Source organism: Saccopteryx leptura, chromosome 3, assembly GCF_036850995.1.
Source record: "Saccopteryx leptura isolate mSacLep1 chromosome 3, mSacLep1_pri_phased_curated, whole genome shotgun sequence".
NCBI classification, from domain to species: Eukaryota; Metazoa; Chordata; class Mammalia; order Chiroptera; family Emballonuridae; genus Saccopteryx; species Saccopteryx leptura.
The window spans coordinates 80079396-80099651 of record NC_089505.1 but is presented as its reverse complement, the minus strand read 5'-3'; the positions used below and the strand labels follow the sequence as shown (position 1 = coordinate 80099651).

General features: G+C 49.3%; 2 protein-coding genes across 2 annotated transcripts in view; one reads left to right on the top strand and one right to left on the bottom strand.

Annotated features, from left to right (window-relative positions):
* LOC136398236 (leukocyte immunoglobulin-like receptor subfamily A member 5) overlaps positions 1 to 6725 on the top strand; it is a 70398-nt gene extending 63673 nt beyond the window's left edge. The window contains exons 3-10 of the mRNA XM_066372599.1: positions 277 to 359; positions 527 to 562; positions 731 to 1015; positions 1162 to 1464; positions 3153 to 3269; positions 5527 to 5579; positions 6352 to 6516; positions 6597 to 6725. Of these exons, the coding sequence (XP_066228696.1) occupies positions 277 to 359; positions 527 to 562; positions 731 to 1015; positions 1162 to 1464; positions 3153 to 3269; positions 5527 to 5579; positions 6352 to 6516; positions 6597 to 6725 (1171 nt within the window). The remainder of the gene's footprint in view (positions 1 to 276; positions 360 to 526; positions 563 to 730; positions 1016 to 1161; positions 1465 to 3152; positions 3270 to 5526; positions 5580 to 6351; positions 6517 to 6596) is intronic.
* A 3344-nt stretch (positions 6726 to 10069) lies between these two features.
* On the bottom strand, positions 10070 to 13049 carry LOC136398235 (leukocyte immunoglobulin-like receptor subfamily A member 4). The gene is given in 6 exon segments (XM_066372597.1): positions 10070 to 10092; positions 11465 to 11770; positions 12022 to 12318; positions 12502 to 12637; positions 12734 to 12806; positions 12952 to 13049. Coding segments are annotated over 6 exon segments (915 nt in total). The 3' UTR covers positions 10070 to 10087.
* Between the last annotated feature and the right edge of the window lie 7207 nt (positions 13050 to 20256).

Sequence of the window (20256 nt, the reverse complement as noted above, 5' to 3'; positions counted from 1 at the left end):
ACTGTCAGGGGCTGAGTCAGAACAAGACCCTTTGTCCCGCACTCTCTGAGCAGGAGTGCAGATCAGGCAGAAAGATGAGAACCTGGAAATTAGGAGAGACCTGACGTGTCTCCTGAGACCACGGAGTCCTCCTGATTGCTCCCTTTTCTCTTCATCATAGAAAAACCCAGAGCCAGGTCCAGGGTGGGGCTGTACCCTTGCTGTGTGTCCACAGCTGTGGGAACCCGGAAGGGAGGCAGCCCCTGACTCCACATCCTGTGCATCTCTGTCCTTCAGGCTCAGGGGCTCCTCCATCTGCAGAGCGGGAGCACTCCGAGCAGACGCCATGCTGTCCCTCCTCTCCGCTCTTCTCTGCCTCGGTCAGTTGTGGACACGGGGTAGAGGGCAGCACAATGGGTTAGGGAGGCTACACATCCCTGTTCTTGGGGAACGTTAGGCTCAGGCAGCTTTCAAGGTTGGGGTCCTGTTGAGAAAGGATTCAGCTCCGACGTCCAGGTACAAACCTCTGACAGGGACTCTCTTGCAGGGCTGAGTCTGGGCCAGAGGACCTGTGTGCAGACAGGTGAGTCCTCTCCAAGATTCCCTTCCCCACCTTGTATTTTAGGCCCCGGGGCTCATGAGGGCCCAGATGCCCTAATATGAGGGAGTGAAACAGGAAGAATTGGGCTGAGTCGGGAGATGAGAGGTGGGGAAGGTGTTCCTAATGCAGCCTCTGTGTTTTTCCCCCCAGGGACAGTCCCCATGCCCACACTCCTGTCTGAGCCAGGGTCTCTGATCCCCTTGGGGAGCTCTGTGACCATATGGTGTCAGTGGACAGCAGAGAGCACGGTGTTTATTTTGTATAAAGAAGAAAAACATTCGCTTTGGAACACACACATGCCGTGGAAGCCCATCAACAAGTGCAAATTCTCCATCACAAACGTGACAGAGCATGACGCAGGGAGATATCACTGTGACTCTTATGGCCCCACTGGCTGGTCATTGCACAGTGACCCCCTGGAGCTGGTGGTGACAGGTGAGGGGACACTCAGGGGTCCGAGCCTCAGGCTCTGCCCTCAGGAAGGGGGTCTGCTCTCAGGGAGTCTCCCCTCTCACAGCCCAGCCCTGGGGGACAGGAGGGAGGTGTGAGCCCATCTAGCATGCTGCCTCCTCCTCTCCTAGGACTCTACAGCAAACCCAGCCTCTCAGCCCTGCCCAGCCCTGTCGTGACCTCAGGAGGGAACGTGACCCTGCAGTGTGGCTCAGGCCAGGGATTTGACCAGTTTGTTTTGACTCAGGAAGGAGAACATGGGCTCCGCTGGACTCAAGACTCACGTCAACATCTCATTGGAAAGTTTCAGGCCCTGTTTCCTGTGGGCCCTGTGACCCCCAACCACAAGCATACATTCAGATGCTATGGCTATTTTAAGATAAAATCCCATGTGTGGTCACACCCCAGTGAGCCCCTGGATCTACTGGATTCAGGTGAGCGCGCTGACTGCGTCCTTTTTCAGCAGTCAGTTCAGGTCCTGTCCCCAGGACACATCTGATGTTGGGTGAGAAGGAGGGGGCTCTGAGTCATGGTCTCCCAGCAGAGATCTGTCCCTCAGAGTCCCTCCCACCCATGTGCTCTTTCCCCTCACCGTGGAGCGGAACGGGGTAGGCGAACCAGGGAGTAAGTCTTTGGGGTGGGCGCAGAGCAGATGTAGGAGAAAAGTCCAAGTGATCTGCAGACTCCCGGGTGATCCCCAGCCTCTCACCAGCCTTGTATCCTTGTTCCCAGAACCCTCGGAGGTCCCAGACCCCCTCCTTACGGGGCTCATCTCCACAGCTGGTGAACCCCTCATATTTGCTCAGAGAAAGCTCAGTGCACCCCAGGGCTGTTCTGAGAATCTATGAGGAAATCTGATGTCTCCCAGATTCTCAAGGATGAGTTTTTGTCACAGGGATGCAGAGTCAGGCAGAGATGCTGGGAACGACAGGGCTCTCAGGGCTCTGAGATTGGCAGGTGACAGGTGCGGTGGGCATGCCAGAGGGAGATGTTGGGGCCAGGCTTGGTGAGCCTCTTCTAGGCTCATGTGTGGAGATGGAATCAACTCACCCTACCAAAGGCCATCATGACCCCATGGAGGCTCTGAAGATCACTGCCCCTCCCCACAGAGTCAGGCACAGGGAGCGATAAGTGAGAGTCTCTGTCAGGAGGTGGTAGTTGGGTCTATGAGGTGTAGGGATGGGGCCATCCAGAGGGGTTCAGGCACCTGTGGAGACACTGACATGGACACACCTTCTCCTGTGTGGCCTCAGTGTCCCCAGGTGTAAAAGGAGAGAATCGTGGCCAGAGCTCAGATTTCCTTTCAGTTCAGGCTCTGAGTTCCTGGGAGAGGGGACTCTCAGGGAAGCCCCCAGGGTGTGATGTTATGGAGAGTGTCCCCACTGTAGCAGTGGTGGTGACAGTGTGTGGGGAGGGACAAGCAGGACCATGGACTGGAGCTGCAGGCTGCTCAGTCAGAGGGGGAACAAGTTTTGGAATCAGTCCTGGTACAGTTTCCAGTTCTACTGGCCCCTGTTTCAGGCTGGGAGGTCCCTTCTCTTCTCTGAGTGTCAGGTTCTTATCTGTCCATCCCTGGTCCCATCCTGCTCACAGGCTGCGGTGACATCAGGTGACATAAGGGTCCTCACAGAGCTCAGGAGGGCAGGGTCCCCAGCTCAGCCTGACCTTCTCAAAATGGTCTCAGGTTCCCACAGGATAGAGTCGGATACTGGGATAGACATAGTGTCCGTCCCACACCCTTGTTTCTCCAATGTCCTTGCTGTGCTGGGGGAAGGTCATAAGAAAGAATACTCAGCTCCAGGTGGGACATGGACAAGCCCCTGCAGATGAAGAGCCCAGAGCACAAAGCTAGTGTCCACCTTGGGGGCAGCATGAGGACAGCACAGGGAGCCCACAGTCCCGGGTTCCAGGCCCAGCCCTGCCCCGTCCAGGCTGGGTGACCTGGGGCACATTGTGAACCTCTCTGAGCCTCAGTGCAATAGGGGTGGGGCCAGCAATCCCTGTGCTTGACTGTGGGGAGTGGGAGAGGAGATGGATGACAGCCCCCAGCATGTGCCTCGCACACAGTAGGTGCTCATTAAACAGGATCTTTGGCTCATTCATGATATCACTCATGTTCAAGGTCACAAGTGGTACCTGATTTTCATGATTAGGGTCTCGGTGGCCCTCATCCTGCTGCTCTCCCTCCTCCTCTTCCTTCTACTCCGACACCAGCGTTGGAGTAAATGCTGGATGTCAGGTGAGTAGGGACAGGGTGACTTTGGTCAACAAAGGGGTCATTCAGGGCAGCAGCCACAGGAAAACCAAATAGATGGACAAGGTCAGCTGAGAAAAAGATCTCCCCAAAATCTCAAATCAGAAAATCTAGAAAGAAAACCGTCAGTGTCAGCACAGATGCACGCCTGTGAGGTAATCTTTCATTGTTTTCAATCTCATGAAATATGAAACACACACGAGTGTGTTAAGGTTTCCTTCTTTCCTTTGTAATAACACAGGGAGGGGGCTCCTACCCTCCCAGGGCAGAGACTGTCCCTCTTCACCAGCCCGGAGGAGGCTGGTGTCTAAGCTAATGCAGGAGTTACAGGCACAGAGCACAAACGCAGAGCCCTGCAGGTCTGCCAGGGTCCAGCCCCGGGGGGGATCCAGGGGTCCCACAGGAGGAGACGGCGTTGGCGAAATCGAGTGAAAGAGCCGAATTCTTTTCTTTCTCTTTATTCTCTGGTTAGCATTTACTGCCAGGCATCTCTGCCAAATGCTAGTATAGCTCCCTTTTTATACACACACACTGAGTTACAATTACATGGTGTTAATCATTGCTTCTGTTTCACTATGTTTACATGTTTTCAGATAACAGTTAATTTATATCTATAAATTACAAACCAGGTAGCAAATCATTCAAAGTACAAAATAACTTGAATAGCGATAACAACATCGGTAAAAGCTTTTAAAGTATTAGTACTAATAGTTAACTAACTTTACTGCTGTTGTGAGTTAAGGGGCAGAGAGAGATTAGCAGACGAAATCATTAAGGACTAACAATGGACCACTGCTTGCTTAGGTAAATGGCTTTGAGTTTATGCAATGTCCTACTTTTTCTCATAAGATTCTAAAAGGCTTGCCTATAAAGAAATTGACATAACATTAAGAGTAGCTTTCACCCAAAGATATACAGAGTGAACTTGCAAGATAGCCTAGTAGCAACATAAGACATTAACTGTTATTACTTCTATGGATTCCCCTACATTTTTCTCATTATCAAAGAATCTTGGAAAGCATATAAATGTCATGAGAACATCTCATTGAGAAAGCCTAGCAATTGCCTTTAGTCAAAAGACAATTCTCTTGGTAAAACATTCTTTTCTTGCCGACTGCGCTCTCATCCTAGGCCACACAATGGGCCATTCTACTATACCTTACCTAAGATACTATTGTCTAGTCAAATATTACTTGTTTATTATATTTAAACACTAGTTAAGTTCTAACTCTATTCTTCTCAGAGTGTACCACTATCTGCAGATCAAATAAGTAAGAAGAAAGGAATGTTTCTCTACTCTATCACATGAAAAGGCTAGGGAGGAAAAATGTTGAATTAAGTGAAGGCCGAAAGGTGCTCTGTGCACAGCCACTGCCTCCTACCCATTCACAAGTCACAATCTATTCTTTCTAACATGATTAAGAAGGAATTCTCCTACAGACTTAACCCTTTACGAGGGATATCATAGCTAGCCTCTTATGTCTATGAGCCCAGTTCAAGGGGCTTACAGGCTTTTCTGTGGCACTCACACCCTCTGTCTCATTTCCAAAGAAATCACTACGAATCTACAGGGAAAGCACGGTACTATTATCCCTGTGCCATAAATAATAGCACACACCCAGAAAAGGGGGGATATAAGGCCAGATTAATTCAAAAAGTCAAAGGGGGAAGTATCGTTGTGTCTCTCCTTTGGGTGACTTTGTCAACCCGCAGCCATTGGTCTTCTCTGCTGTGACTTTGTCAATCAGCAGTTTTTGATCTTCTTCTGCTGTGACCTTGTCAGCCAGCAGTTGTGGGTCTTCTTCTACTGTGACCTTGTCAGCCAGCAGTTGTGGGTCTTCTCCTGCTGTGACCTTGTCAGCCAGCAGTCGTTGATTGGCTCCCGACACAGGTCAGCTGATTCCTGCCCTGAAGACCCCCAACCTCTGCTGACCATGTTCCTGCTCTGTCTGTAACACCCTTGTCCCCTAAGCCATCTGCAGCCCCGCTGCGGACACCCAGATGGAGCCCTCTGTGAGAGGAAGAGAGGGCTGCCCTGTGGGAGGGGGCACAGGGTTTCAGGAGATGACGGGGGAAGGACAGGTGGGGAGATGTGGGGGTCAGGGGTGGGAAGGATGAAAATCCTCACTGCAGGGCCTGGCACCTCCCCTCACCCCTTGAGGCCCATCTGGGAGCAGACAGGGTCTGCTGCCCTGAGATCTCAGGGACCCTGCCAGGAGACAACCCCATTCAGCCCCAGCAGATGCTGCTGTGAAGGACCCACAGCCTGAGGAGGGTGTGGAGCTGGACCCTCAGGTGAGACCCCTGCTCCTGTCCAGGCCACCAAGGACCTTCCTGTTGCCCAGTTTAATCCAATGGACACTTCCCTGTTCTCACCTCTCCTGGTTCACAGGAGCGTCCCACACTGACCTCTCCTTCTGGGCACCCAGGTCATCTTGCTGTAACTCACTTCTACTGGTTTTCTTATGACATCTTAGCCCCTCCTATGTGGTCCCCTTTGCTGGCCTCTGATCCTCTGTCTGACCTCGTGTGGCCCCAGGTCTCAGGAGGATGCATGAATCATTGAATCACACACAGGTCCCTAGGGCACCCTTCATTCATTCACCAGTCGATGTGAGGGGAGCTCACTGTTTACTGGCTCCATTTAGGGGCCACAGTGTAGCCCTGAGCAACATGGTCTCCACACTCCTCCAGCTCACCTGTGCAAACAAAGGGACAGTGTCCTAGAGAGCAAAGTGCTGTGAGGAAAAATGGAGCATGAATGGTGGGTGAGGAGGACAGAAAAATGAAGAGGTGCAAAGGTCCTGAGATAGGACGTACTTTTTTAGCAGGATGAGCCATGTGACTGGAGCCAAATGAGCAAGAGACAGTATGTTAGGATTAGAGTTGGGACCATAGAAGCATCCAGGTGCCCTAAGACTTAGGAAGTCCCTGTAGGTTCCATCAGGAGAGTGACCTAATCTGATCTAAAGTTTAACATCATCACTCTGACAACAGGTGGATGATTGACTGGAGGGTGTCACCAGTGGAACTAGGGGACACTGTCTCTGTCTCACTGTCTCTGCAGCAGAACAGGCACGATGAAGTCCCCCAGGCAGTGACATATGCCCACGTGAACCACTCAGGATCCAGACTCAGACAGGGTGTGACCACCTCTCCTTCCTCCCTGTTTGGCGTATTGCTGGACATGAAGGACAGACAAGCAGAAGAAGATAGTCCGATGGACAGTCAGGTGGGTCTCACACTCTCCAGGACCCTGGGCTCCCCCCACCCCATCCATGTTCCATCTCCCTCATTCTCCCCCTCCTCCAGGTGGCTGCCTCTGACACCTCCCAGGATGTGACCTACGCCCAGCTGAACTATGTGTCTCTGAGACAGGAGACAACTGCACCCCCTTCCTCCCTGTCAGAGGAGCCCCCAGTTGAGCCCAGCACTATGTGAACTGTACTAATGTGTGAGGACCCTGCCCAGCCCATCTTGTGAATCTCTCTCCCTTGTTCCCCTCCTGCCTCCTGTCCGACAGCAGCACCGTGTTCCCCAAACCCTCAGCCTCAGGAAGTACAGACACATCTCATCTCACCGGAGCGGAACCTGCACTCAGTGTTTCTGAAATTCTGCTCCCCGCCTGCTCCAGAGGAAACGAGAATTCTCATGCCCGGGTTGTAGGAAGTGCACCCATGGGGTGGGGAACGTAAAGATGGATGATCAGTGTTGCCGACTTCAAGAATTTAAAAAAAAATTTCAATTTTATTTAGAAAATTAACTTTAACAGGGTGACATTGGTCACTAAGAGTACGTAGGTTTCAGGTGACATTTCTATAGCATTTGAACTGTTGATTATGTTGTGTACACAGCACCTAAAGTCAAATCATTTTCTGTCACCTTATACATGTCCCTCTTTATACCCTTCTCCCCACCACCTCCCCCACGTACCTACGTCCCCCTCCCCTGGTAACCACTTCACTCTTATCTATGCCCATTAGTCTCAGTTTTATATCCCACCTATGTGTGAAATCATAGTTCTTAGCTTTTTCTGATTTACTTATTTCACTCAGTATACTGTTCTCAAGGTCCATCCATGTTGTCATAAATGTCACTATGTCATCACTTCTTGTAGCTGAGTCATACTCCATTGTATAAATGTACCACATCTTCTTTATCCAATCCTCTATTTAGGGTCACTTTAATTGTTTCCATGTCTTGGCCACCGTGAACAGTGCTTCGATGAACATGGGGCTGCATGTGTCTTCACGTACCAATGCTTTTGAGTTTTGAGGGAGATGCCCAGCAGAGGGACTGCTGGGTCATACGGTAGTTCTGTTATTGGTTTTTTGAGGAGCCTCCATTCATGCACCTTGGCCATAGAGAACAATTTATGAATTTGACAGCAGAGGCAAGGGAAGTAAAGTTAAAAATAAATGAACGGGACTATATCAAACTAAAAAGCTTCTGCTCAGAAAAATAAACTGGTAACAAAATAAATAGAAAGCCAACTAAATGGGGGATGATATTTGCAAACATCATCTTCAATAAAGGGTTAATATCCAAAATATATAAAGAACTCAAAAAGCTCAAGAATGAACAAGAGAAAAATCCAATTAAAAAATTGGAGAGGTCCAAAAAAAAAAAATGGGAGAGGACCTGAACAGACACTTCTTCCAAGAGGACATACAAAAAATGGCCAACAGATATATAAAAAGATGTTTATCTTCACTAGTTACTACAGAAATGCAAATCAAAACTACAATGAGATATAGTTCCACACCAGTTAGCTTGGATACTATCAACAAGACAGGTAATAAAAGTGTTGGAGTATTTTTAAGTTAGTCTCCTTATAATTTTCACATATATAACACAGTATTCTCAAGTGTGATCACCATGCTATTCATTAGACCTTCAGGACTTGCTAACCTCATAACTGAAAGTTTATCCTTTTTGACCAACATCTCTTCTTACCCCGCACTCTGCACAGTAACCCCTATTCCACACCCTTTTTCTACAAGTTTGGCTTTTATAGTTTCCACATAGATGTGAGATCATTCAGTATTTATTTTTCTCTGTGTGATTTACATATAAAAATACTTGCCTTCAATGTCCATTTACATTGTCCCAAATGGCAAGATTACTTCCTTCCTTATCATGGTTGAATAGCATTTGATTATATGTTTATTCAGACTCTGGGAAAATTTAACAAATCAAATCATTTAAAAATATTGCCTTTAGAGGCATCACTTCATAAAGCTGTCCCTACAGCACCAGTGATGACATCCAGGGAAATGGTGCAGGTGACACCTGAGGAAGAGATGATGGGTAGAGGGAGGCATCATTTTGGGTTCCTTTCTTCCAGGCTGAGATCTGATTTTGTCCAGTTATGCAGTTAATGAAGTAAAAAGACAAAGACACTGTTCTGTCCATCTGGAAGTGTGGAGATTAGAAATAAAGAATATTTCTAGACCAAAAGGTGCAGGAGACCATGAGGTATTAGGTGTGTGGACCCAAACCGGCCATGTGCAATGGGCCCACATGTCACAGGCATGTGGAATGATGGAGGATTTTACAGACAGTCAACCTTAGATAGGGAGAGAACATACACATTTAATGGAGGAAGAGTCCTGTGCAGGGAGCATGCAGACATTTCCTGCACCCAAACCCTGTTTACTCCACTGCACAGTCTCAGAAGACACTTTCTTCAGAACATGGTCCATACTTTCTCCCACCACCTCCTGGTTCATCACATGAGCTCCAAGGCTCCAGCTCTCTGAACACTGCATTGCACCCTCTGTGATCACGTCCTGGCTGCATCATGGGTCCTTCTCTGGCTGTTTCGAGCCTGAAATAGCAGCACTCCGAAGACCAGCATGATCAGTCCAGCCACACCCATGCGAATGAGGTTCCCCACTGAGTAGTCTTAGAAGTGAACAAAGAGATCACACAGGTCGGGGCAGGGCAAAGTCACCCCAGGACCCTGGATGTCCACCCAGGACTCCTACTTTTCCATCACAGGACACGGCCCTGTGAGCCCAGACCCATAACTGAGGAATTCTCCTCACCACTCTTGAGGTGATGGGCTGATGGTGTCAGGTGCTCTGAGAGCCATGACATGAGGGAGGGAGTGAGGACTTGCAAACACAGGACCTCCCCCTGGTTCTGTGCTCTCAGATAGATGTTCCGCTTCTCAGGTCATAACTTCTGCCCAGTCCCCTAGTGACCCTGTCTCCCTTCTGCCAGGTTCCCTGGTCTCCTCATTGCGTTCTCTCAGCCTCCTGTGATGCTGACCCTGCACAGACTCACTGTGGACCAGAGGGACCTGTGCCCAGAGCTCAGGAACAGTGATAAACATGGTCATGACACAGGGATGCTTGACTGCTGTGCTCAGTGTTCAGTCTGAGAGCAGACCCTGTAAACTCGCTCCTTCAGAGTTCAGAGACCCCACTTACTCAGCAGCTGATGGACCAGGGGCCATGCAGGAGGGGTGAATGTCATCCTCTGTGGGAAACCCTGAACTCTTTCAGTTATCACTGCCTCACACTCTGCAGAGACAGGGTCCTGGGCTGAGTGATCTCAGGAAAAATAGGATCATAGTCATAGTCACCTCACCTGAGATCAGTTGGTACTGATCAGGAGTGTCACTGAGTTGTGACAAGATGTAGAGGTTGGTGCTGTGTGAGCTGTTACACCTGTAGCCACCCCCCCCCCTCCGTGCTAAGTTCACATTCCCAGGACTCATGGCGAACTGGGTCTAGCTGGACTCATTAAATAGGTTGAACTAAGAAACAGTAGGTGTGGGTGGATGAGCTGAATTATTATTCTTGGGAAGAATAAAAGTGACCCTAAGACATGTGAGTGACACAGCAGGGTCACATTCTCTTCTGAGGTCACCAAGTGCCTCACTGAACAGAGAAGATTCTGCCAGGGAGCCGTCCTAGACAGAAAGATGTCAGCTGGGCTGAGACCCTGCCTTCCTGAGTCCGTGAGGCCCATTATGTCACCTGACCTCACAGCAGCCTGTGAGCAGGATGGGACCAGGGATGAACAGACAGGAACCCGACACTCAGAGGAGAGAAGGGACAGCCTGGCCCCACAGCAGGAGCAGCAGAGCCGGGAACTGACCCAGGACTGAGTCCTGTCCCCTCTCTCCTCTGAGCTGAGTCTGAGCTGAGGGACAGATCCAGATGCCCCAGATCCCGGTCCTGTCTGTCCCTCTTTGTACACTGTCACTTTTACTTTTACTGTTAAGAAATGAGACAGTCCTCAGAATAGCATATCCCGAGAGCTTCCCCGTGAAACCCCCTCTCTCAGGAGCTCAGAGCCAGAACTGAAAGGAAATCTGAGCTCTGGGCCACGATTCTCTTCTTTCACAGTTGGGGACATTAAGGATACACAGGGGAAGGTGTGAATATGTCAGTGTCTCTACAGGTGCCTGACCCCCTGCATGACTCCATCCCTATGCCCCATGAATAAACCCACCAACTTTCCACAGAGACCCCCATTTACCTCTCTTCAGGTTGGACTCTGTGGGGGAAGGGGGGCATCCACAGTGCCTCCTGGGAATCAGGGTAAAAGTAATTGGTCAGGGCTGCCATCTTTTCAACTTAACCCAGATGTTTCCTCCACAGATTGCATTCCAAAATATCTTACTACCATGACCACACACATGTCAACACCAGTCTCAGGACTCTGGAGCCCTGTGGATCTCATCATCTCAGCATGACTCCCAGTCCCCTGGGACACAGCCCATCCTTGAGTGTCTGGGGGACAATGAATCCCCTGATAGACCCTCAGAACTCCCTGGGTGGTCTGTGCTTCCTCTGAGCAGAGTTCTCAGTGACTCACCATCAGTGGAGACGGGCCCTGTGGGTGGTGGGCTGGGACACCAGAGGGTCATGAGAATGTGGACAGAAAGGGGGTCAGGAGCTGTGAGTATCCCTGGAGTCCCCAAATTACTGAGACTCTCTCCTATGTCTGCACTGTGGCCTCCCCGAGAATTCCTGCTGCTCACCTGACACATTCTGGACCCAGCTGAGTAGAAGGGAGTGGACCGAGATGGAATGACAGAGAAGGGACAGACCTCCCCTGGGTGATCATCCCATGAGCCCCCTCTCTCCCATCTGAGTCTGACGTCTTCTGGGGACAAGGTCCTTAGACTGAGCTCAGGAAGGACAGGGTCACTGTCCCCTCACCTGAGACCAGGAGCTCCAGGGGCTTATTGGGGTCTGACCGCAGGTAGCGGGTGGTGCTGTTTGAGCTGTAGCACCTGTAGGTCCCTCCGTGGGCTGAGGTCACAGGATTCATGGAGAACTCTGCCTGGTACTGCTGAGCTCGGAGCTCTGATCTAAGACACAGGGGGGGGGGATCAGCTGTCCCCTCCTTGGACAGAAGGAAATTGTCCATCGGGCTCTGTGACTGACACAGCAGGGTCACGGTCTCTTCTGAGGTCATCGTGGGGCCCAGCTGCACTGAGAGGGAGGGTCTGTCAGGGAGTCGTCCTAGAGAGAGGGAGGGTGGGTGAGGGCTGCCTGCCACCTTGTTCTGACCTGAGAGTCAGCAGGCCTCTCTCTGAGGACCCTCCTCTCTGTCTGTCTCTGTTTCTCTGAGTCTCCCCTCCCCTCCCATCTCCTGTCTCTCTCTGTCTCCCTCCCTGGGACCCTGCACATTCACTCTGCCCATCACCACCTGAGATCCCCCAGCAGGGCCTGTGCAGAGTCTGGGTCCCTGACTGAACCCACTGGCTCCTCACCTGCCACCAGGATGTCCACAGGATCACTGGGAGCCGACAGCTCAGAGGAGAGGTTGTGTCCACTATATCATCTGTACTGGCCCCCGTGGGAGCTGCTCACAGTGTCCAGGGAGAAGTTGGCCTGAGAGAGCCCAGCCTGGGGCTGCAGGACAAGGCTCTGGGGGAGGTCAAGTCCTCTCTGTTTAAGCAGAACATATCTGTCATAGCCGACATCAGAGCGACACTGGAGAGTCAGGCTCTGTCCAGAGATCACGATGGGGCCCTGCTGGGTCAGGAGGGAGGGCTTCTGAGACACACCTGGGGAGACCAGACGTGAGTTACAGGGGCTGTTCCTCCCATAAACCCTCTTTTCCCATCTTGGGCCCAGGTAGCACTGTCTCTCTCTGTGTCTCTTGCCAGGATCCCCTGTGTCCCCTCACCACTCTCTCACATGGGGCTCCCCTCATGGCAACGAATCCATGGGTGAAGAGTGAGACTCACGAGACACCAGGAGCTCCAGGGAATCACTTGAGTGTGACCACATCTGGGTCTGTCCCTGTGACAGCCATAGCATCTGAATGTCCACCTGTGACTGGGGGTAATAGGGCCCACACGGAACAGGGACCGGTATCTCCCACTGAAGAAGTGTGACTGTGCATCCAGGGTCCAGGAGAGCCTGTGTTCTCCTTCCTTAGTCAGAATGAACCTGTCAAATCCCTGCCCTGAGCCACACTGGAGGGTCACATTCCCTCCTGAGGTCACGACAGGGCTGGGCAGGGCTGAGAGGCTGGGTTTGCTGTAGAATCCTAGGAGAGGAGGAGGCAGCATGTTAGATGAGCTCATGCCTTCCTCCTGTCCCCCATGGCTGGACCCTGAGAGGGGAGACCCCTTTAGAGCAGACCCCTTTCCCGAGGGCAGAGCCTGTGGCTGGGACTCTTAGTGTCCACTCACCTGTCACCACCAGCTAGCTCCAGGGGGTCACTGCGCTCTGACCAGCAAGTGGGGCTGAGGTAGTTACAGTGATATCTCCCTGTGTCATGCTCTGTCATGTGTATGATGGAGAAAGGGCACTTGTTCAAGGGCTTCCATAGTGACTGTGAGTTTGAAAGGACACGTTTTTCTTCTTCAAACAAATGAAACTCCTGGGCCTCCAGGGTCCTCTGACACCAGATGGTCAAAGAATTCCTCCAGGGGATCACAGAGCCTGGCACAGACCCTCTGTTTTGGGTGGGTCCCTGGAAGGATACCAGAGGCTGCATTACAATGACCCACCCTCCCTCATTCCCCAGCTCAGCCAACACCCTCCTGTTCTATCACCTCAGCCCAGGACCCCTGTGCTCCCTCCTGAGCCCCAGGGGTTGAAGTAAGAGAGGGTGACATGGAGCCTGAGGAGGACTCGCCTGCCTACACGCGGGTCCTCTGGCCCAGACTCAGCCCTGGAAGAGAGTTTCTGTCTGTGGTTTGCACCGGGACATCTGAGCTGGTTTGCTTCCCATCAGGGCCCCGTCCACTAGGGGTTGACTGAGTCCTGAGGTTCTCCATGAACAAGAGGGTGTAGCCTCCTCATCTCCTCCTGCTGCCCCTTCCCCGTGTCCACAACTGACGGAGGCAGAGACGAGCGGAGAGGAGGGACAGCATGGTGTCTACTCGGAGTGTTCCCGCTCTGCAGATGGAGGAGCCCCTGGGCCTGAAGGACAGAGACGCACAGGATGTGGTGAGTCAGGAGCTGCTGTCTGTTGTGGTCCAGCCACGACGAGTCTATTACAGGGTGTTTGAATGGGAAAAGGTATGGAATTGAATAAATGATAGACACTTAAAGATATATACATGCAAATGGGTTCGAGAGGATGGCATGGGGAACAGTCTCTACTGTTCCTGAGCAGTAACATGGCTGTTTCCAGAAAAGCATCTGTCTTTATTCAGGAAAGAAACATGGTTCATTAGCAATTCAATTGTTTCCAAGACAACTCAAAGACAACCCCCACCATACCATTCAAATCTAACTTTACATCAATAAGAAACTAGCTTCCAGTCTCTTCCGGAGAACATGGGTGGGACAAGAGAGAATCAGGTATAGCTCGTTGTTAACTAGGCAGGTGAGGTGGGAGGTTTAGGCCCAGCACCTCTGTCCCCAAGATATCCAGATTGTAAAAATACACTGTTTATATTTCGGTCCCCAACAGCTGTCCTTCCAGGTTCCCACAGCTGTGGACACACAGCAAGGGACACCCCTGCCCCCCATGGACTTGGCTCTGGGTTTTCCATGATGAGAGTTCAGGCAGGGTCCAGGGTCTGTGCAGACACTCAGTTCAGACCTGCGGTCTCCTCTGATCCCAGCACTCTGCCTGGTGTGATCTGCTCAGAGGAGACAGGGCCCAAGTTCTTGTGCTGAGCTGACCCCTATCTGTGACTGGCACTGTATTGAACTTATTCATTATTATCTCAGCCTCCCACAAACTAAATTTATATCTGGTCTTTGACTCATCCACAAATAAATAATTACTGATCACCTACTCTTTGCCGAGTACTTGTGCCAGAACCAGAAATACAGCTGTGACCCAAGAGACCCATTTCCTGTGTTTTGAGAACATTTCTTAGTTGAATATGGGACTTCTAAAGCTATTGTTGCAATTACTTTACTGAGAAAAGAGAAATGAGAGAACATATGAGAAAACTGGGACTATCACTAGACATGGTGGAAGGAATGGCTGTTTGAAGAGGCAAACTTCTAAAAAGTGAGAGTGAGACTTCTTGAGAAGGAAGAACATTCTAGAGAATCCTAGAACATAGAGGCTCTTTAAACAGGAGCAGGAGTGGGTTAGGTTGTGGTGGGTCATAGGCATGCTCTCCACCATGCAAGGATGTTGGATTACCTCTACAAGACAAAAGGAATGTATAGGAATGGACTTTTAGGGTTAGACTGAGTTATGAAGATCACATGTGCCATGTGTTACCATTGAACTAGAGAGATGCAACCTATGTCAATAAAATATAATATCAAGTGTAATTAAATTCTAATACTTGTGTTTCCAACATTGTCAAATGAGTGCTCACATAGATTTGTCACGCAATCCTGCATAACCCTCAGCAGTCACAGACACATGTAGAAAAGAGAAATGAGAAGAAGGAATCTCAGTGTTGGTTCTAGTCCTGTGCTGCCAGCTGGGCTTTAGGCAGGAATTTGCTAGTTCTACAGAGCTGTGTCGGAGCAGATATGGAGAGCAAGGAAATGGTCAAGAGTAGATTGTGTGTGTGTGTGTGTGTGTGTGTCTGTGTTCACAGGGTGACTGCTCCAGTGAAATAGAGAAAACAGACATGGGGGCTGAGGTTGGAGGGTCACATATGGGTGATCGTGAACAGCCTTTAGTTTAGAAAGAAGAGTCTGGAATTTACCTTTAAGACCGTGAGGACCACGGAAGGATTTTGAGCAACATGGACAGATTCTTAATGTTAGTTGAAAAGACTGACATGGGAATGACCTTCCCTCCTTGCTTCCATTGACTGGAGTCACCAAGGGCACCCCAATGACAGTGAGCCAAGAAGAAGGGGGAGGAATGAGGTTGGGGCAGGGACTGTGTCATACACTCTGCCCCCACAGGGGAGCCCAGCTGTCCCTCCTGGCCCTGGAATGCAGGTTCTACTCAGTTTCCTCCTGACTTTCTGTTTCTGTTTCTGTGAGCAGCAGGGTCTCTCTCTCCTCCTCCTCCTCCTTCTCCTCCTGCTCCTCCTCGTCCACCTCCTGCTCTACCTCCTCCTCCTCCTCCTTCTCCTCTTCCTCCTCTTCCTCCTCTGCCTCCTCCTTTCTCTCTTTGGGGAAAATCACTTGCATTATTTCTCTTCAGAGCAGTCTTGATGCTGGTGTCACCCTCTTCTTCACACCATGCGGACTCTTCAGGATTCAAACAACAGTGACATCCACAAGAGTCTTGATCAAAGGCAATCACACACACAAACACACACGCACACACGCTGGTCAGATATCAAATTGTGGCACCAACATATACTGAATGGTGGGAAGTCACTCAACAGACTATTCTGCTTTTGATCTCACTACTGTCATTTGTCACACAGTGATGCCACTCACTCCCACAAATGTGATAAGAATGTACCTTGACTGAGATATGGAGGCAGTAAACCTGTCATTCAAGCCAGGTGGAGATTTGGGAGGTGTGAGAAATTGAAAAGCAGAAATTACTTATCTAGTGAAGAAAATATTCAGACTCAGACCCTCGTATAGTCACCTGAATCATGACAGAGACCCCTGCCGTGTATTGGGGAAATCATGGAATTTTTTATTCGTGGTGCTGGACCAGTTGGGAGAGTCTATGGGACACAGTGAACTGCACCCCTGCCTCACATTTTTCTCTCTTTTCCTCCAAATGCTGGCATGTTGCACTTAGACCTAAATGTATGTGTTGCTCACTTAGTATTCTGAAAACTGATTGGAGCTCACACCTTCCAATGTGTTTGCAGCCTGCCAGACACCTGCCCGAGTTCCAGTACCAGAAATCTGGGGGCAGATAAGAGGCGGGTAAGAGAAGAGGAAATGGCTCTCTGTGGGACATCCACACATTCCAGGACCAGCCTGTCCTTTAAATAAATAAAGCTTCGGAGTGGGGGGTTTCTGTAGGGACCAGGCTGAGGAGGAATCAGGGCTCCATCTCTTCTTCACTCCAGCTACCACCATGTTTGCAAGGCACTGGAGGGTGCATTTGAGGTCCCCGGCACCCCTGCGGCCCATGATGGTGGGACCTGGGGCAGAGAAGGAGGTGACACTATGTCACAGCAACGGCAGGTTTGCAGTCTTCTGTTCCTAAAGCAGTGACTCACAGGGACAGAGAACCATGGTCTCTCATGACCGTCCCTTAGACTGTCTCCAGAGTCACCCTCTGCCTTCCTCATACACTCATGCACACACACAGAGACAGACACACACTTACACCCACACAGTCCTACACAAACGTTCAGCCAAAAAACAAGGTTTTTTTTGTGGTTTTAACTACAGAATAAAAATAGAGGTGTTTGTGGAGAGCTCTCTCTGTGGGCTTTCCTGTGAGAACACACACGAATAAATTGTTGTGTCCTTATAAGGGACAATACAGTTTCTGAAAAGGTCACTCATCAGAGACAAAGAATTTACATGCACACTCTCATTTACAGTAACTTTCCACAGCCCATTGATAATAAGATTACTCAAGCCCCAGAACTGGGTGCACTTTTCTCATGTTTAGTATAACACAGGGCACTGCGAGGCACCTCAGCCCAACAGCCATGCGTTTCCAGGTCAGGACGTGCTCGGGAGTGAGCTCAGGGCTCTGGACAGGCCCCAACTACGGGCTGTGTCACTCCTGCATAAGATGCAATTGCTGGTTCATTAAAATACTCTCTTAAGACAGAGAATGGGGAAAGGAAGGAGATTAAAATTACTGTTAGTTTCTAGATACAGTTATAGGTCTCAGATACATTTTCTAGAAAATCGGCTCATAAACCAACAAAGTGATGAAATCGAATCAAAGTAATGTAGCCATCATGACTTAGCATTGCTGAGTGGGGGACAAGCCACGCTGTCTGGATACATGATAATAAATGCTCTTGTCAGCTTGTTCAGATCCACATGGACAATTTTAATGGGGTTTTGTCATCCAGATCTTGGGGCATCTCATAAACCTTGTCTGGGTGGTGTCTCTCAGAACTTCCTCTTTGTTCCAAGACCATTCTACAGCTGAAAGGTGAGTCTGAAGTTTACTGGACCAGGGAGCCTGACTTCAAATTATAAAAAATAACACTGCTTTGCCTAAATATGTGCTCCAGACTGTGCTCCATCTTTGCAGCTTGTTCGTTCTATTAAATGTCTTCAGTGAACACGTCTGTTTTGTATTTCAGCACGGTGGACCGTGAGCCCTTACCCACATTCCAGGGCAATGGGAGAGTTTGGACTGCTCACTAATTGCTCCCTCGGGGTTTATGCTCTGCACGGATAGTAATTTTGTGCCTTGGCAGCAGCCTGTGGGGAAGCTAAGGTGATTGGTGCAGGGATTCAGCAAAGCTCAGAGCACAATAACTCCCCAGGAAGGAGAGAACTTGGGGAGGGCGATCACTGCAGTGTCCCACTGACGGGAGAGTTAGCTGGGGTCCTGTCCCTGGTGAGAAAACATGAACCGGGAGGTTTGATCAGTGTCAACCCACACACATAATTCTATTTCCAGGTGTGTTAAAAAGTTCTGCTCAGTGGACAAGCCACTGCCCCAATGGAAGCTTGGCCACTTCGAAGACCTTGAGATTTTGATTGGCGGGTTGGGGAGAGAAATGCTTTTCAGAGAAGAAAATGCTTGGTGTGTCTCTGTGGTTGGAACATGCTGAAGGCACCATGACCATGAGCATTTGTTCTCACCTGGATCCCACATACCCCAGAGTGGACCCACCAGAAGGGGTCACAGATTGAGAAGTCCCTGAAACACAGGGTCCCAGGGAATTCTCATTCTCCTGCTTCACACAGTTTATGGTCCAGGCACAATGGGCCGGTGCAGAGCCAGCAACTGTAAGTCGGCACGTGGGGCATGTGGGCAGGGTGCACAAACCCTTGGGTAGCAGAGTAACTAAGGCTGTGAGACAGTGACGCTGGTATCAAAGTGGCACTCATGCTGGAATGCTCAAGAAAGCTAGAAATGGGTGTGTTGGAGGAATAACAAATTCCAATTCCAAGAGCCAGGTGACAGTTTATTGTATGTGGCAGTTCGTGCATTGTTGGCACAGACAGTGATTCAATTAGAAAGTAAAAGAGTAGAGGGTAAGATGGAGAGGTCAACAGAACCAACGTCCCCGGTTGTACTGTGTGCTAAGAACGGATGTTTGGTTTCTCTCCAGAGGACAGTTGGTACCGACAGAATATACACACAGGAGGCGGGGATCTCAGGGTTTGTGTGAAACTATATATGGCAGAATATTTTTATGAATTTAAGAAGTGATAAGACATTGCATGGGGAGATTCAGCTTGTTACTCACATTTCACTAGCCATGGTCATCTCATAATTAATGTTAAATATGACCATTTCCTGTAAAATTCCTGCATGAGACCAAGATCCATGGGAATGAAAACTGTTTCTTTTTTGGTATCATTGATCTAGAACAGCTCTTATGTTCTGCCAAGATGAAAATGTCATGCAATTGCTCTGTGGTTCATGGCAATCAGCAGTGACATGTCGCTTCTGAGCACCTAAGTTTTGACTAGTGTAGCTGGAGAACTGAGTTTATACATTTATTTAATCTAAGTATGTAATAAAAAAACAACAACAGTAACTTGAAATAATATATTCATCCCTATGTTCACTGCAACATTATTTATAGTGACAAATATATGGAAGCAACCCAGGTGTTCATCAATGGACAAATGGATAACAAGGTGTGGTACATGTACACAATGGAATATGATTGGTCTGTAGAAAAGAATAAGTTTTGACTGTTCTGGCTTCCATTGCACATGCTCAAACTGCAACCACAGTAACACCTGCCCTCCACAGCATGTGGCCAGCACTACCTTTGGGAAGATTCCTCTCAAATCTTGAGCCCAGGGGGCTGAGGCATAGTGGACGTGGGGGATACAACAGATTTCCAAAACGTGCCGTTAGGGCAATAAATGCTTTAGCCTTTTAGCAGATTAACTAAGATGTTAAAACTGTTTATTGAAGCAGGCTTTCCAGGTTTTAATAAATAGAATGTCCAATTCCCTTTGTACTCTCCCCATTAATATCGAGATTTCTGCCTAGGCTAATAAAACTAATATGACCAATGGAAGACTGTCCCAAATATATAAATAAAAAATAAATTTCTGTGTACCATATGGTATGTTCACCCCACCCAGTCTTTCACTACCACCATTTATCCCTCTGTACCCTCCTTCCCCTCACCCCCTCAATTACCACACAGTTGTCTCATTGCATGATGGGTTTTCTTTCTTCTTGGTCCTTTCTTGCTCTATCCCTCTACTTCCCTCACCCAACAGCCCCACCACCACTCCCAGCTGTCAGCCTGTTGTAGAATCAGACAGCAGAAACCTGTATAATTATGTTAACCAGTGTCACTTCCACAAATTCAATTAAAAGATTAAAAATCACATTTAAAAAGTTTAAACAATTAAAAAAATAATTTAATGGGGTGACATTCAAAAACTAAAATCAAAATATGTTAACAATTATATGATCAATTCTGATTTTAGTTTAAGTAGCCATAAATTTATAGTGCTGCCATACTGGAACCCAG